We start from the raw sequence: 19290 nt of genomic DNA on the forward strand, positions 1-19290 counted from the left end.
CCACATTAAACGGTCCCTTCCCTACAGCCTAGGTCTTCGTGGCAAACGAATCTGCTCCAGTCCGGAATCCTTGAACCATTACACCCACAACCTGAAAACAGCTTTTGCATCCCGTAACTACCCTCCCGACCTGGTACAGAAGCAAATAACCAGAGCCACATCCTCATCTCCTCAAACCTGGAACCTTCCACAGAAGAACCCCAAAAGTGCCCCACTTGTGACAGGATACTTTCCGGGACTGGATCAGATTCTGAATGTGGCTCTCCAGCAGGGATACGACTTCCTCAAATCCTGCCCTGAAATAAGATCCATCCTTCATGAAATCCTCCCCACTCCACCAAGAGTGTCTTTCCGCCGTCCACCTAACCTTCGCAACCTCTTAGTTCATCCCTATGAAATCCCCAAACCACCTTCCCTACCCTCTGGCTCCTACCCCTGTAACCGCCCCCGGTGTAAAACCTGTCCCATGCACCCTCCCACCACCACCTATTCCAGTCCTGTAACCCGGAAGGTGTACACGATCAAAGGCAGAGCCACGTGTGAAAGCACCCACGTGATTTACCAACTGACCTGCCTACACTGTGAAGCGTTCTATGTGGGAATGACCAGCAACAAACTGTCTATTCGCATGAATGGACACAGGCAGACAGTGTTTGTTGGTAATGAGGATCACCCTGTGGCTAAACATGCCTTGGTGCACGGCCAGCACATCTTGGCACAGTGTTACACTGTCCGGGTTATCTGGATACTTCCCACTAACACCAACCTGTCAGAACTCCGGAGATGGGAACTTGCCCTTCAGCATATCCTTTCTTCTCGCTATCCGCCAGGCCTCAATCTCCGCTAATTTCTAATTTCAATTTGCCGCCGCTCATACCTCACCTGTCTTTCAACTTCATCTTTGCCTCTGTACATCCGCCCCGACTGACATCTCTGCTCAAACTCTTTGCCTTTACAAATGTCTGCTTGTGTCTGTGTATGTGTGGATGGATATGTGTGTGTGTGCGAGTGTATACCTGTCCTTTTTTCCCCCTAAGGTAAGTCTTTCCGCTCCCGGGATTGGAATGACTCCTTACCCTCTCCCTTAAAACCCATATCCTTTTGTCTTTCCTTCTCCTTCCCTCTTTCCTGACGAGGCAACCATTGGTTGCGAAAGCTAGAATTTTGTGTGTATGTTTGTGTTTGTTTGTGTGTCTATCGACCTGCCAGCGCTTTTGTTTGGTAAGTTTCATCATCTTTCTTTTTAGATATATTTTTCCCACGTGGAATGTTTCCCACGTGGGAAAAATATATCTAAAAACAAGGACGATGTGACTTACCAAACAAAAGTGCTGGCAGGTCGATAGACACACAAACATACACACAAACTTCAAGCTTTCGCAACCAACGGTTGCTTCGCCAGGAAAGAGGGAAGGAGAGGGAAAGACGAAAGGATGTGGCTTTTAAGGGAGAGGGTAAGGAGTCATTCCAATCCCAGGAGCGGGAAGACTTACCTTAGGGGGAAAAAAGGACGGGTATACACTCGCACACACACACACACACACACATATCCATCCGCACATACACAGACACAAGCAGACATTTGTAAAGGCCCTCTTTCCTGACGAAGCAACCGTTGGTTGCGAAAGCTTGAAGTTTGTGTGTATGTTTGTGTTTGTTTGTGTGTCTATCGACCTGACAGCGCTTTTGTTTGGTAAGTCTCATCATCTTTGTTTATAGAAGGAAACATTCCACGTGGGAAAAATTATATATAAAAACAAAGATGAGGTGACTTACCGAACGAAACCGCTGGCAGGTCGATAGACACACAAACATACACACAAAATTCAAGCTTTCACAACCAACGGTTGCTTCGCCAGGAAAGAGGGAAGGAGAGGGAAAGACGAAAGGATGTGGCTTTTAAGGGAGAGGGTAAGGAGTCATTCCAATCCCAGGAGCGGGAAGACTTACCTTAGGGGGAAAAAAGGACGGGTATACACTCGCTCGCACACACACACACACACACACACACACACACACACACACACACACACACACACACACACACACACACACATATATATCCATCCACACAAGACCCCCCCCTCCGCCCCGGCAAGTCACATCATCTTTGTTTTTTGATAAATTTTTCCCACGTGGAATGTTTCCGTCTATTTTTTTTTATATATATATATATATTCAAGGTTGTCAACATATATCTTCTAATATTATATACAAAGATGAGGTGACTTACCGAACAAAAACGCTGGCAGGTCGATAGACCACAAACAAACACAAACATACACACAAAATTCAAGCTTTCGCAACAAATTGTTGCCTCATCAGGAAAGAGGGAAGGAGAGGGGAAGACGAAAGGAAGTGGGTTTTAAAGGAGAGGGTAAGGAGTCATTCCAATCCCGGGAGCGGAAAGACTTACCTTAGGGGGAAAAAAGGACAGGTATACACTCGCACACACGCACATATCCATCCACACATACAGACACAAGCAGACATATTTAAAGACCAAATAATTTTTCCCACGTGGAATGTTTCCTTCCATTATATTTATATCTTCTAATATATATATAAAAACAAAGATGAGGCGACTCACCGAACGAAAGTGCTGGCAGGTCGATAGACACACAAACAAACACAAACATACACACAAAAATCAAGCTTTCGCAACAAACTGTTGCCTCATCAGGAAAGAGGGAAGGAGAGGGAAAGACGAAAGGAAGTGGCCCCTAAGGGAGAGGGTAAGGAGTCATTCCAATCCCGGGGGCGAAAATACCCACCTTAGGGGGAAAAAAGGACAGGTATACACTCGCACACACGCACATATCCATCCACACATACAGACACAAGCAGACATATTTAAAGACAAAGAGTTTGGGCAGAGATGTCAGTCGAGGCAGAAGTGTAGAGTCAAAGAAGTTGTTGAAAGACAGGTGAGGTATGAGTGGCGGCAAATTGAAATTAGCGGAGATTGAGGCCTGGCGGATGATGCGAAGAGAGGATATACTGAAGGGCAAGTTCCCATCTCCGGAGTTCGGATAGGTTGGTGTTGGTGGGAAGTATCCAGGTAACCCGGATGGTGTAACACTGTGCCAAGATGTGCTGGCTGTGCACCAAGGCATGTTTAGCCACAGGGTGATCCTCATTACCAACAAACACTGTCTGCCTGTGTCCATTCATGCGAATGGACAGTTTGTTGCTGGTCATCCCCACATAGAATGTATCACAGTTTAGGCAGGTCAGTTGGTAAATCACATGCGTGCTTTCACACGTGGCTCTGCCTTTGATCGTGTACACCTTCCGGGTTACAGGACTGAAGTAGGTGGTGGTGGGAGGGTGCATGGGACAGGTTTTGCATCGGGGGCGGTTACAAGGATAGGAGCCAGAGGGTAGGGAAGGTGGTTTGGGGATTTCATAGGGATGAACTAACAGGTTACGAAGGTTAGGTGGACGGCGGAAAGACACTCTTGGCGGAGTGGGGAGGATTTCATGAAGGATGGATCTCATTTCAGGGCAGGATTTGAGGAAGTCGTATCCCTGCTGGAGAGCCACATTCAGAGTCTGGTCCAGTCCCGGAAAGTATCCTGTCACAAGTGGGGCACTTTTGTGGTTCTTCTGTGGGGGATTCTGGGTTTGAGGGGATGAGGAAGTGGCTCTGGTTATTTGCTTCTGTACCAGGTCGGGAGGGTAGTTGCGGGATGCGAAAGCTGTTGTCAGGTTTTTGGTGTAATGATTCAGGGATTCCGGACTCGAGCAGATTCGTTTGCCACGATGACCTAGGCTGTAGGGAAGGGACCGTTTGATGTGGAATGGGTGGCAGCTGTCATAATGGAGGTACTGTTGCTTGTTGGTGGGTTTGATGTGGACGGACGTGTGAAGTTGGCCATTGGACAGGTGGAGGTCAACGTCAAGGAAAGTGGCATGGGATCTGGAGTAGGACCAGGTGAATCTGATGGAACCAAAGGAGTTGAGGTTGGAGAGGAAATTCTGGAGTTCTTCTTCACTGTGAGTCCAGATCATGAAGATGTCATCAATAAATCTGTACCAAACTTTGGGTTGGCAGACTTGGGTAACCAAGAATGCTTCCTCTCAGCGACCCATGAATAGGTTGGCGTACGAGGGGGCCATCCTGGTACCCATGGCTGTTCCCTTTAATTGTTGGTATGTCTGGTCTTCAAAAGTGAAGAAGTTGTGGGTCAGGATGAAGCTGGCTAAGGTAATGAGGAAAGAGGTTTTAGGTAGGGTGGCAGGTGATCGGCGTGAAAGGAAATGCTCCATCGCAGCAAGGCCCTGGACGTGCGGAATATTTGTGTATAAGGACGTGGCATCAATGGTTACAAGGATGGTTTCCGGGGTTAACAGATTGGGTAAGGATTCCAGGCATTCAAGGAAGTGGTTGGTGTCTTTGATGAAGGATGGGAGACTGCATGTAATGGGTTGAAGGTATTGATCTACGTAGGCAGAGATACGTTCTGTGGGGGCTTGGTAACCAGCTACAATGGGGCGGCCGGGATGATTGGGTTTGTGGATTTTAGGAAGAAGGTAGAAGGTAGGGGTGCGGGGTGTCGGTGGGGTCAGGAGGTTGATGGAGTCGGGTGAAAGGTTTTGCAGGGGGCCTAAGGTTCTGAGGATTCCTTGAAGCTCCGCCTGGACATCGGAAATGGGGTTACCTTGGCAAACTTTGTATGTGGTGTTGTCTGAAAGCTGACGCAGTCCCTCAGCCACATACTCCCGACGATCAAGTACCACGGTCGTGGAACCCTTGTCCGCCGGAAGAATGACGATGGATCGGTCAGCCTTCAGATCACGGATAGCCTGGGCTTCAGCAGTTTTTTAAGGAGGATTGAGATGCAAGGCTGGAAGTCAGAAATTCCTGGAAGGTTTGGAGAGGGTTATTTTGAGGAAGAGGAGGTGGGTCCCACTGTGACGGAGGACGGAACTGTTCCAGGCAGGGTTCTAATCCTACACCCAACATCACCACTGCTGAAGCCCAGGCTATCCGTGATCTGAAGGCTGACCGATCCATCGTCATTCTTCCGGCGGACAAGGGTTCCACGACCGTGGTACTTGATCGTCGGGAGTATGTGGCTGAGGGACTGCGTCAGCTTTCAGACAACACCACATACAAAGTTTGCCAAGGTAACCCCATTCCCGATGTCCAGGCGGAGCTTCAAGGAATCCTCAGAACCTTAGGCCCCCTGGAAAACCTTTCACCTGACTCCATCAACCTCCTGATCCCACCGACACCCCGCACCCCTACCTTCTACCTTCTTCCTAAAATCCACAAACCCAATCATCCCGGCCGCCCCATTGTAGCTGGTTACCAAGCCCCCACAGAACGTATCTCTGCCTACGTAGATCAATACCTTCAAACCATTACATGCAGTCTCCCATCCTTCATCAAAGACACCAACCACTTCCTTGAATGCCTGGAATCCTTACCCAATCTGTTACCCCCGGAAACCATCCTTGTAACCATTGATGCCACGTCCTTATACACAAATATTCCGCACGTCCAGGGCCTCGCTGCGATGGAGCATTTCCTTTCACGCTGATCACCTGCTACCCTACCTAAAACCTCTTTCCTCATTACCTTAGCCAGCTTCATCCTGACCCACAACTTCTTCACTTTTGAAGGCCAGACATACCAACAATTAAAGGGAACAGCCATGGGTACCAGGATGGCCCCCTCGTACGCCAACCTATTCATGGGTCGCTTAGAGGAAGCCTTCTTGGTTACCCAAGTCTGCCAACCCAAAGTTTGGTACAGATTTATTGATGACATCTTCATGATCTGGACTCACAGTGAAGAAGAACTCCAGAATTTCCTCTCCAACCTCAACTCCTTTGGTTCCATCAGATTCACCTGGTCCTACTCCAAATCCCGTGCCACTTTCCTTGATGTTGACCTCCACCTGTCCAATGGCCAACTTCACACGTCCGTCCACATCAAACCCACCAACAAGCAACAGTACCTCCATTATGACAGCTGCCACCCATTCCACATCAAACGGTCCCTTCCCTACAGCCTAGGTCTTCGTGGCAAACGAATCTGCTCCAGTCCAGAATCCCTGAACCATTACACCAACAACCTGACAACAGCTTTCGCATCCCACAACTACCCTCCCGACCTGGGACAGAAGCAAATAACCAGAGCCACTTCCCCATCCCCTCAAACCCAGAATCCCCCACAGAAGAACCACAAAAGTGCCCCACTTGTGACAGGATACTTTCTGGGACTGGACCAGACTCTGAATGTGGCTCTCCAGCAGGGATACGACTTCCTCAAATCCTGCCCTGAAATGAGATCCATCCTTCATGAAATCCTCCCCACTCCGCCAAGAGTGTCTTTCCGCCGTCCACCTAACCTTCGTAACCTGTTAGTTCATCCCTATGAAATTCCCAAACCACCTTCCCACCCTCTGGCTCCTATCCTTGTAACCGCCCCCGGTTTAAAACCTGTCCCATGCACCCTCCTACCACCACCTACTCCAGTCCTGTAACCCGGAAGGTGTACACGATCAAAGGCAGAGCCACATGTGAAAGCACCCACGTGATTTACCAACTGACCTGCCTACACTTCATCAGGAAAGAGGGAAGGCGAGGGAAAGACAAAAGGATGTGGGTTTTAAGGGAGAGGGTAAGGAGTCCTTCCAATCCCGGGAGCGGAAAGACTTACCTTAGGGGGGAAAAAGGGACAGGTATACACTCGCATACACACACATCCATCTGCACATGCGGTAAGGTAAGTCTTTCCACTCCCGGGATTGGAATGACTCCTTACCCTCTCCCTTAAAACCCACATCATTTTGTCTTTCCCTCTCCTTCCCTCTTTCCTGATGAAGCAACCGTGGGTTGCGAAAGCTTGAAATTTGTATGTGTGTTTGTGTGTTTTTTATTGTGTATATCTACCAGCACTTTCTCGCTTGGTAAGTCACAGCGTTTTTTTAAAATAAATATATATATATATATATATATATATATATTTTCCAAATTCCTATCTTCATTCCTAATGGACAAATTACATAGTCCCCAAACTTAAGAGATTCAATCATCATCATAATTTTAGTTGTCCATCAACCCTGCTCATACATTTCCTAAGTCAATGACATTAAATAGGTTAATAAGCAATATTAGATGCATTATATGGTGTTTATTTCGACATCAAATTGCTGTGTGCTAACTTAGTGTCATATTTATCAAGAAGATCATTCATTCCTTTCATCACACTCTTTTTACCCCATAGAGTTTCCACCTATGTAACTGCCTCCAGAATGTTACCAAATTTGGCACGATCTGGCACTGTTGGGATGTTTCACATGTTCATGCACACTATTTTACATTAATCTATGTTTAAGAAGAGCAGCTTTTCAGGACACCAGTGGAAATACATATGACTTTGGGACACATTTCGTACAGTAATCTACTGATATTATTTTCCTTCAGTGAAAAATCTGAAACTTATGTTAACATTATCTGATAATTCTAGTATGTGTGCTGGTTGATAAATTATAGATCACACACACAGGATCATTTTTTGTTAAGGAAAAGAATTCTTTTAAATCATAATTTGTGAGATACATGTGTAAGACATCCATAAGATTCTGAAAATAGATACAACAATAACTCAAATTACATTTTATGAAAGATATATTAAAACATTTACAGTAGGTTTTAAAACAGTGCCCTGAGGCTCATTACATGTTTGAGAACTTCGTTACAATGATCAATCAACTATGTCAGCAATGGTAGCATTATGGATTAAGCTGTAAAATAAATAACTGATTTTGGCAAGAAACTAAGCTCTGGTGTCAATTTGAACATTTACACCTCACTATTGAGATGCTTTCTCCTGCACCCTCAAATAAACAAAAATAAGGGAGTCATTAAATCAGGTAAATACACTGATGTACTAAGCACATAACATGTCCTGCATGATCCATCCAATGTGTCTCAAAGTCACAGGTAGCAGATAGCTTCAATACTTAAATGTTTGGGGCTCCATCATTTTTCAGCCGGAGGTTGCACATAACAAGTCATACAGTGTGCAGATGATACAGATTTATACGTGAGGTATGTCTAAACTGATTGTCAACTGATCTATTAAATGCACTGGAAGATGTACAGCTCTGGAAGATATTACCAACCATTCCAGCCCAAATGTTTACAGGAAACCCTAGTCATTAAGATCTAACATCAGTGGCATGTGTGTTTTGTATTCCCAAATATTACTATCTGTACTGCCGATATAAATAGCACATGTAAATTGCTCTTCAGCTCTGAATTATAAATTTGTGTAGAAGGTAGCATCATTTGCAGTTCAGTGAAGAAAACACTACACAGATTCCAAATAAAGTGCAAAAATGAGTGGTTCTATGTCTGTGACATCTGAAAGTAGTACATGTTTGGTTACACTTGTGATAGCAAATGTCACAGAAAACGTGTGCTTATAGATATGGCACATGATTATGATAGAGCTTGAACAATTCATAATATATGTTGGATCCAAACTTAACATGGACACAACTTGTGTTTTGGAACCCTTGAGCCTTAAAAGTAGAATGATACTTAATTAAGAGTTGGCTTTATTGTGTTGTGAACTATGACCAATGTGCCTTACTCATACACTTTACTTACAAACAGTGAGCATAGAAGACATGTTCCTTAACAAAAAATTTTCATTAACAAAAAATTATCTACTACAAGTGATCTATTGTCCACCGTATTGTCCCACCATATATTGGCGTTAGTAGTCCTAACACTTGCACCACTCTTTAAGCTGATTTTGAATCAGAGAATACCACATTTCATTCCATGGTAACTGTTGTACTGAGCTAAGGTGTCTGTGCACAAATTTGTTGAGTAATGTTGCGAGTTTCTCAAAGCTGAAGGATAAAATCAGCAGTACTAGTTTGCTCCAAAAAGTGGACAAAGAGTTGTTACCACAGTTGAAAATTGTATTGTTTTCGTCATCTTTTTCTACTGTTCTCATTGCTTGTATTTTTCTTTTCTGTCGGGACCTGTACAGATATATGTGTAAATGTACAGTTCGACATTTGTATTTACAGTGTTTCACCAGAGTTAAAATAATAATAATTATTATTATTATCATCTCAATGTTGACTTCATCACCATTTTCAGAACTCATATTTGACATACAGGGAGAGAACGTGCAGTTTTAATTTTGCAATAATATCAGTTAAATCAGTCTTTCAATAATTTCTTCTCTGTAGTGCAGAGTTCCCCATTCAGAAACACAAGTGCACTCTCTCTCTCTCTCTCTCTCTCTCTCTCTCTCTCTCTCTCTCTCATTCTCTCTCTCTCTCTCCCACCCCCCCTCTCCCCCCCTCTTTTGTAACTATATAGTATTTCACACATTGTTCTTTTCTGTAATTTCACGATTCACAGCCTCAGAAATTAATGTCCTTAAAAATATACACTTTTGGTTCTAGTACTTAAACAGTCATGGGAAAAATGTAAAGCATTTTTTGTATTTTTTTTTATTTTACAACTACAGGAACAGTGGACAGAAGCCCAGCAGGAACGTTTAGAACTTCAACGTGCTCGTGTCTTGGAAGTCAATAGGCATCTGGCTACGTTGACAGAGAGCTGGGAACGTGGTGGACTTCCACTTCATATGAATTTGGCAGTTCATCATACAAGCCCACCCTCTCATGATATTCTGGCTCGACTTAAACAACAAAACCATCTTCTGACTGAGGTAAGCTAGTCAACAATTAGTTCCACTCCAGTCCTACTAAATTGAGTTTACATACAAACAGAGAAATTCAAACCAGTGGGGGCATTTGTAAACAAGGCATCCATCCCAAAATAATTGGATCTCCAACACCAAGTGAATTTTCAAACAATGGAAAATCCAGGATGGAATGTAACAATATTAGAGAAGGAAAGTTGCCACTCACTGTATAGCGGATATGCAGAGTCGCAATTGGCACAACAAAAAGATTCACACAGTTATAGCTTTCGACCATTAAGGCCTTTGTTGGCAATAGAAACACATACAACCATGCACACACTCACACAAATGCAACTTGCACACACGTCTGCAGCGTCAGACAACTGAAACCACACTGTGAGCAGCAGCACCAGTGCATGATGGGAATGGCGGCTGGGTGGGGGTAAGGAGGAGGCTGGGGTGGGGAGGGGAAGGGGTAGTATGGTGGGGGTGGTGGACAGTGGAGTGCTGCAGTTTAGACGGATGGCAAGAGAGAAGGTGGGGGGGGGGGAGGGGGGTAAGTAGCAGAAATGAGAGAAATAAAAAGAAATTAACCCTTTAACTGTAGACACATTCAGAGTACCAGGTAGATGGACTGATGGCGCGCATAAACACATTCAGAGCACACAGGGACAGGTACAAAGGCGGGCGCGTTAACACATCCAGAGCAGTTAAAGGATTAAAAGACTGGGTGTGGCGGTGAGATGACGGCTGTGTAGTGCTGGAATGGGAACAAGGAGGGGACTGGATGGGTGAGGACAGTGACTAATGAAGGTTGAGGCCAGGAGGGTTACAGGAACATAAGATGTATTGCAGGGAAAGTTCCCATCTGCACAATTCAGGAAAGCTGGTGTTGCTGGGAAGGATTCATATGGCACAGGCTGTGAAGCAGTCATGAGGGATATCATCATGTTTGACAGTGTGTTCAGCAACAGGGTGGTCCACTTGTTTTTTGGCCACAGTTTGTCAGTTGCCATTCATGTGGACAGACAGCTCGTTGGATGTCATGCCTACATAGAATGCAGCACAGTGGTTGCAGCTTAGCTTGTAAATCACATGACTGGGTTCACAGGTAGCCCTGCCTTTGATGGAATAGGTGATGTTAGTGACCAGACTGCAATAGGTGGTGATGGGAGAATGTATGGGACAAGTCTTGCATCTAGGTCTATTACAGGAATATGAGCCACAAGGTAAGGGAATCGGAGCAGGGGTTGTGTAGGGATGGACAAGTATTTTGTGTAGGTTCAGTAGAGGGCGGAATACCACTGTAGGAGGGGTGGGAAGGATAGTGGGCAGGATATTTCTCATTTCTGAGCACAATGAGAGTTAATCGCAACCCTGGCAGGGAATGTAATTCAGTTGCTTCAGTCCCAAATGGTACTGAGTTACTAGGGGAATGCTCTGTGGCCGGACTTTGGGAGGTGGTGGGAGACTGGAAAGATAAGGCACGGGAGATTTGTTTTTGTACAAGGATGGGAGGATAATTATGGTCTGTGAAGGCTTCAATGAGACCCTCGGTATATTTTGAAAGGGACTGCTCGTCACTGCAGATGAGGAGAAGTAATTGTGGGTGAGGATATAGTTGGTCATGGTGACTAGGAAGGAGGCTGTTGGTTTGGAATCCATAGGTAGTGTTTGATAGCAGTACGGCCATGGGCATTAGGAATGTTAGTGTACAGAGAGGTGCCATCAATATGATGAGCAGGGCACCATGTGGTAAAGGGACAGGAACTGTGGAGAGTTGATGGAGGAAATGGGTGGTATCTTTTATATAGGAGGATAGGTTCCTGGTAATAGGTTGAAGGTGTTGGTCTACGAGAGCAGAGATTCTCTCAGTGGGGGCACAGTAAACGGCCACAATGGGGCATCCTGGTTGGTTGGGTTTCTGGACTTTTTTTTAGGAAGCATGTAGTAGGTGTGAGTGCAGGGAGTGGTAGGGGTAAGTAGAGAAATGGACTCTGGGGAGAGGTTCTGGGATGGGCCTATGGATTTGAGTAGTGACTGGAGATCCTGCTGGATTAATGGAATGAGGTCACTGTGGCAAGGTTTGTAAGTGGAAGTATCTGACGGAGTCCTTATGCCACTTAATCCTTCCGGTTCAAAACAATTGTGGTGGAGCCTTTGTCTGTAGGTAGGATTATAAGGTTGGGATCAGTTTTTAGATGGTGGACTGTGGTTCTTTCTATGGATATATGGTTAGTTTGCATGTTGAGGGATTTGGGGAATGATGGTGAGGCAAGGTTCAAGGTTAAGAAATTCTGGAAAGTTAACAGGGGGTGGTTTGGAGGCAGTGAGGGTGGATCACAGTTGGATAGAGGAGTGAACTGAGTTAGGCATGGTTCAGTATTGGTCTTTGGTTGAGTCTGATTGGTCGGGTTGGTGGCAAAAAAGTGTTTCCTTTGTAGGTCCCGGGAGAAGGTCTTTAACAAGTCCTGCACGTTTGAATTTGGGAGTGGGGCAAAAGGTGAGGCCTTTGGAAAGGACTAATATTACTGTGGGATTAAGGCTTCTGGAAGGAAAGGTTCATGACTGTGTTGTGGGTCTGTTTAGGTTCTGGGTTCTGTGTGGTGGTGGTAGGAGTGAGTTTTGGAGGGTGGGGAAAGTGTAGTAGGTCTGCGAGACAGGGTTTGTCAGATATGAGGAGACATGGGGGAGGTTTGGAGTTGTTGTAGAGGTGGTGGACTGTGGTACTCCGAGGCAGGAATAGGAAGTGAGTAGGATGGAGAGCTTTTTGAGGTGGCATTGTGCATGTTGCTCAAGTTCCTGCTGGGCAAGAGTTTCAATGTGTGTTATGGGTTCTAGGAATTTTGGATGACATAGCAGGAGAATTTTGCGGATGGAGAGGAGGTACTGCAAGGAGAATTGGGCTTGGTTGATATGGTTTTACAGGAATATGTTGGTGAGGGCTAAGGATTGGCGGAATCTGAACAGGTGGAGGTCATTCTGGAAGGACGGGTCACAACTAGAGATGGGTAATTTGATGGTAAGGCCATTAGGGGGGATTTCAAGAGCCACGCAACAAAGCAGGAACAGTATGTGGGACTAGGGTCTGGCTAGGGATAAGGAAACGTTTCTATATTGATGCAGATGGAAGGAGCAATGATCCATGGTGGTGCAAAAAATGAGAAAAAGTAGAATTACGTCCAATAATGTATGCAGAAATACACCCAAATATGTGTGAAAAATACAAAAAGGACGAAATGGATGCACAAGGGGAAAAACGAGATGAAATCTGAGGAAGGCGACATTAGCAGAAGGCGAAAACTCACTAAAATTGATGAGAAGTCACAAGGATGAAAGTAGAGAATAAATGTATGTACATTACTGTAGGTAGCAGGTTTGAGGACAGATAAGTGTGAAGAAGGGAGACGGCAGATGTGATTGACTCTCCACAGTTCCTGTCCCTTTACCCCACGGTGCCATTTTCATCACTATTGATGGCACCTCCATGTACACTAACATTCCTAATGCCCATGGCCGTATTGCTATCGAACACTACCTTTCCAGGTGCCCTATAAATTCCAAACCAACTACCTCCTTCCTAGTCACCATGACCAACTATATCCTCACCCACAACTACTTCTCCTTTGAAGTCATTACCTACAAACAAATCCTGATTACGGCTATGGACACCTGCATGGCACTATCCTATGCCAACCTATTCATGGACCATCTAGAAGAATCCTTCCTAAAAACCCAGAATCCTAAACCCCTCACCTGGTTCAGATTCATTGATGACATCTTTGTTATTTGGGTTGAAGGTGAGGACCCCCTGTTCACATGCCTCCAGAACCTCAACTACTTCTCCCCCATTTGCTTCACCTGGTCCTACTCAACCCAACAAGCCACCTTCCTAGATGTTGACCTCCACCTCAGACATGGCTACATCAGTACCTCTGTCCATATCAAACCTACTAACCACCAGCAATACCTCCACCTCAGCAGCTGCCACCCTTTCCATACCAAGAATTCCCTTCCATAAAGCCTAGCTACCCGTGGTCATGGCATCTGGAGTGACTAGCAGTCCCTTTCAAAATATACCGAGGGCCTCACTGAAGCCTTCACTGACCGTAATTATCCTCCCATCCTTGTACAAAAACAAATCTCTCGTGCCTTATCTTCCCAGTCTCCCACCACCTTCCAGAGTCCCACAATCCGCGTAACTCAGTACCGCCTGGGACTGGAGCAACTGAATTACATTCTCCGCCAGGTTTGCGATTACCTCTCGTTGTGCCCTGAAATGAGAAATGTCCTGCCCACTATCCTTCCCACCCCTCCTACAGTGGTACTCTGCCATCCACCGAACCTACACAAAATACTTGTCCATCCTTACACAACCCCTGGTCCGATTCCCTTACCTCATGGCTCATACCCCTGTAATAAACCTAGATGCAAGACCTGTCACATACATCCTCCCACCAACACCTACTCCAATCCGGTCACTAACATCACCTATCCCATCAAAGGCAGGGCTACCTGTGAAACCAGTCATGTGATTTACAAGCTAAGCTGCAACCATTGTGCTGCATTCTATGTAGGCATGACATCCAACAAGCTGTCTGTCCGCACGAATGGCCACCGACAAACTGTGACCAAAAAACAAGTGGACCACCCTGTTGCTGAACACACTGCCAAACATGATATCCCTCATCTCAATGACTGCTTCACAGCCTGTGCCATATGGATCCTTCCCACCAACACCAGATTTTCTGAATTGCGCAGGTGGGAACTTGCCCTCCAATACATCCTACATTCCTGTAACCCTCCTGACCTCAACCTTCATTAGTCACTGTGCTCACCCATCCAGCATCACACCCAGTCTTTTAATTTCTTTTTATTTCCCTCCTTTCCGCTACATACACCACCCCCCCCCCCCCTCCCCCCCGGCCCGCCCCACCTAATCTGCAGCCCTCCGTCTATACTGCAGCACTTCACTGTTCGCCACCCACCCCAGCCTCCTCCTTACTCTCGCCCAGTCGCCACTCCCATCGTGTGTGTGTGTGTGTGTGTGTGTGTGTGTGTGTGTGTGTGTCTGACAAAGCCTTAATGGCCAAAAGCTATAATTGTGTGAATCTTTTTGTTGTACCTAACGCGACTCAGCATCTCCACCAAGTGGATTTCATGTTTCAGACCAACAGTCTCGACAGGACACTTGTTAACATTACAAATTACACACACACAGAGAGACACTCACTCTCTCTCTCTCTCTCTCTCTCTCTCTCTCTCTCTCTCACACACACACACACACACACACACACACACCACATGTGCACGTGCGCTTATGAGTTGGTATATGTTAGAGCCCTGCAAGTATGTGGCGCATCCGAGTGGTTTCCATATGGCTACATTTGTGTGAGAGAGAGCACAAACAGCTTCGCATATTTTGGCAGAAGTTGCCTTGCCTAATGGTAGCCGAGAGAGCACTTGTCCATGGCCATGCAGGAGTCAGACGCTTCATTCACTGGCACGTAGGCTATGAATATGCAGGTTGCACCTGTGTGATGTGCTTTGCTTACCACGAGAGTTGGCCAAAATTTATTTAAATTGCAAATAATGAATACAGATAAAAATTATTATTAGTTATTTGTGAATAACGAATAAAAATATGTATTTGAAACAATAAACAATGGAAACTCCAGTAGGAAATGTTATTCACTGACACAAATAAAAGCATTTATTAATAATTTGTAAATAAAAAGCACTATGTATAATAGATAAATTTGAAATCCGAGAACATTTATTGCTGCAGGTCTCTGTCATCTATTAAACATAAATTTTCAGAAGAACTCTTTTTCTGAAACATCTCATCAGAATCTTTATTATTTATTAATTTAATTTTTTTTTTTTTTTGTAAGATTTGCTATTGTGACACTTGTGAAGATATGTTCTACACGTGCAAAGAGGACATCGGAGCAGTATTTCTCCTGAAATTGCCTTTATTTCATGATATGACACTCGACACACACACACACTCTTCTTCAGCGAAAAATGCGCAATTATCATTTCTGCAATAGCTTTTGAGAAATAATTCGTTTTTATTCGCGGTTAGCTTCACTTCCAAAATCATATTCAAAATAAAATTTTCTTATTGTGTCATAACATAATCTGAAACTTGTGACACGATGCCTTTGACAGTACTTTGGCTATTATATGTCTGTAGTTTGTTATAAGCCTCCCTTGGTCATGGTCAACAACGCAGTTGAACTATTTGTTTTTAAATCATGAGTAAGACATTGCTGAAATAATTGTAGTAGGCATAGAAAGATGGAAAAAATGTCTTCCAATCATTTCTCGAAATTTTATTGATAGAAAAGTTGCCAGTGCACTCCGATATTATGAACTCTTTTATATATGCAAATCAGTTGTCTCTTCTGAAAAAACTGCATAGGTTATTTAGGTTTAAAGTATATTGATGTTAGTCATTTGCAGCTGAATTCTTACTTTGTTCATTCATTTTGCAACACTACAAACATGAATAAATTACATAATTAAATCAATGGGACACTTGTATCCAATTGTGTGGCAGTCGTCGTACAATAGATTAAGAATTTCTGATGACTGCATTCTCATCTTTGGCTACTTATATAGAGTACTCTATGTAAGTGGGGGCAGGGGGGAAGTGCAGAGTCAATTGAATGGGTCCGCAATCATAGTGTAACTGTGAAGGCTGGCCATCAAGGAAGTAATATTTTTAAAATGCTGTAAGGCTGTGCTCAACCTGAAGGCTGGTTTGAATACTGCAGTGCTTTACTAGGCATGATGGCATGCCTGTGACTTCCTTCCAAACCGGCATTTTTCTCATTGTTAGAGATGAATGAAACAAAAAGTAACAGAAAAAATCGTAGGGCCTACGGAGGTTCAAATTCAATACATTTAGAATTTTAATCTGGAACTTGGGCCACTGAGACATACGTATGTACAGTCCATTAACAAATTATGTATCAAATAGAAACTGTACTGAGCTAAGGGAACAAACACTAGTCATAGAATTCTGTACAAGAAGTAAACAAAGAAAGTACAGTGGCATTCTACATTATTCATTACTTAAGTTACAAATAATTTATTTGTGGGTAAATTTTTTTGAATTGTCTACTTATTCAAATAGAAATTTATTCAAATAATGCCTGTCTCTGCTTACAACTATAGTTTGTGCTTCCTTCCTGTTTCTGGTCATTGCATTTAATATTATCAGTGGTAATGAGTGCAATTAGTTCATTTGCTTGATTTGCTCATGATAGCATACAGAGCAGCATTAAAGTTTTTGTTAATTATAAACGAAGTTGACAATTATAATCAGTTGTCACACTCTCCAATTTTATATTTGCTCTCTCCAAAATATGTCTCAATGTCAGTGCAATATTTACAGTAAACTGAATGTGAGCATTAGTTATCAGACATTCTTTCACACAAATGTACAGCTCCATAGTTAAATCAGTAACCTTTAATAACATTTAGTATTTGACTACCGCTTTAATTTTCATGATAATTGATCATACTCAATTACTGTGGTAATACTTGGTGAATCTCAGGTACACAGCATATACACTTATTCCATATAAAATGTGGAATACTTTATAGCTAAAAGAAATTTTAATTCTAAATTAATTCCTGTGCTTGCCAGAACCATTAATGCCATTACGTTATCGAAGCTGTATGGAGTTTATGTTTCCTTACCCGCATGGCATGGCCACTCAATGAGCACATGCTGCATGACACTGAGTGTGGCAATCCCTTAAAGAGCGCATTTGGACTAAACTACATGGCCAGTTCCTTTTGCTGCCTTCCTTGCTGCCCAAACTTCCCTCATTCGCTCGCTGTGTTTCTGTTTCCAGTCCTCTGTCCATGCTTTTTGTCGGCTTTGTGTCTTCGGCTTCATCTTGATTGCCTTTTTGGTTGCCCATATTTCTTTCATCTTCTGGCTGTGATCTTGCTTGCGTTCTTCGATCCATTTTATGCCTGTTCGTTTGTCACATTGTATCTCATGTAGTTTACTTTTCTTAATGATGTTTCTGAATTTTATTCTGTCGTTTATTGTGTCTGCTGTTAGGTTGAGTTGGTTCAGGTCGTTTTCTACCTCTGCCACCCATTTGTTGTTTCTAGTGGTTACCCAGTCAAAGATCCGTTTGGTCAGCCTGTGTGATGGCATTCTGTATAGGTGTCCATAGAATTGTAGTCTGCGTTTTCTAATCTTTTCTGTGATTGTCTCCGTATGTTTGTACAGTTCCTCTGTAGGTTTATTGATCCATATTCCATTGTTGTTAGTTGCGCCAAATATTTTCCTAAGTATTTTCCATTCTACTTTTTCTAATTGTCTGATACGTGTATGCCCTAGGATCAGTGTGGTCTCTGCTGCATATAGTGCCTCGGGGAGCACCACCGTGTCGTAATGGCGTAATTTGGCTTTTTGTGAGATAGACTTCTTGTTGTAATGATTCCACACTACTTTGTATGCCTTGTCCAGTTTAGTCTTTCTTTCTTCGTTTGAGTCTCTGTTATGTCCACTCATTTGTAGTGTTTCACCGAGGTATTTGAAGTTTGCCGTTTTGTAAATCGTGCCATACTTTGTGTTCAGAGATGAGAGTTTCTTTGTGCTCATAAACTGTGTCTTTTTGTAAGAGATCTGTAGTCCAGTTTTGGAAGCGATTTCGTGCAGTTTTTCAATAGCGTATTTTGTTTCCTTTATACCTTTTGTGACAATCGCCAAATCGTCTGCAAAAGCCAGGCTTTTAATCTGTAGGTTTCCTAAGGTTATCCCCTGTTGTGATGTTTCCCATTCTTTTATGACCTTATCTAACACCAGATTGAAAAGGAGAGGTGAGAGGCCATCGCCTTGTCGGACACCTGTGCGAATTTCAAAGGGCTCTGATAGTTCCCCAAAGAACTTTACTTTGGAGGTTGTGTTGGTTAAAGTTTGCTCTATGATAGCCCGTGTTCTGTTGTCTACTTTGTATTCTGCTAGAATTTTGAAGAGAGTTTTCCGGTCGATAGAGTCGTACGCCTTTTTGAAGTCAACGAAGGTAATGATCAGGTTCTGTTTGTGTTGTAAAATCATTTTCAGGTTCCAAATTTGTTCCGCACAAGACCGCCCTTTACGGAAGCCTGCTTGGTATTCCCCAATCAAGTGGTCGGTCTGGCATTCTAGTCTGTTCAGTAAAGCTTTAGAGAGGATCTTGTATGTGACCGGTAGTAGGGATATTCCTCTGTAGTTGTTCGGGTCAGTCTTGTCACCTTTTTTGTGTAGTGGGTGTATCAGGGCAGTTTTCCAGTCGTCAGGAATTTTCATGATCTTCCAGATGTCTTCCAAGATGCTGTGGATGTCTTTGGTGAGTTCTGGGTCTTGTAACTTCCAGATTTCCGCGATGATGCCATCTTCTCCTGGTGCTCTACGATTCTTGAGTGACTTGATTATTTCTTTAACTTCTTCTAGAGTTGGAGGTTCACTATCTGGATTGTATGTGCTCGTTTCTGTCATCATTTCTTCCATAGGGGGGTCCGTGTTGAGCAGTTTTTCAAAGTACTTTGCCATAATGTCACAATTGTTTTTGGTATTGGTTTCTAGG

General features: G+C 43.9%; 1 protein-coding gene across 3 annotated transcripts in view; it reads left to right on the forward strand.

Moving 5' to 3' along the window:
• LOC124795449 (suppressor APC domain-containing protein 2) overlaps positions 1 to 19290 on the forward strand; it is a 128033-nt gene that overhangs the window by 89207 nt on the left and 19536 nt on the right. For all 3 annotated transcript variants that reach the window (XM_047259471.1, XM_047259472.1, XM_047259473.1), the window contains exon 6: positions 9512 to 9715. In XM_047259471.1, coding sequence (XP_047115427.1) covers positions 9512 to 9715 — 204 coding nt within the window. The remainder of the gene's footprint in view (positions 1 to 9511; positions 9716 to 19290) is intronic.

The sequence above is a fragment of the Schistocerca piceifrons genome, chromosome 4, assembly GCF_021461385.2.
Source record: "Schistocerca piceifrons isolate TAMUIC-IGC-003096 chromosome 4, iqSchPice1.1, whole genome shotgun sequence".
Lineage (NCBI taxonomy): Eukaryota > Metazoa > Arthropoda > Insecta > Orthoptera > Acrididae > Schistocerca > Schistocerca piceifrons.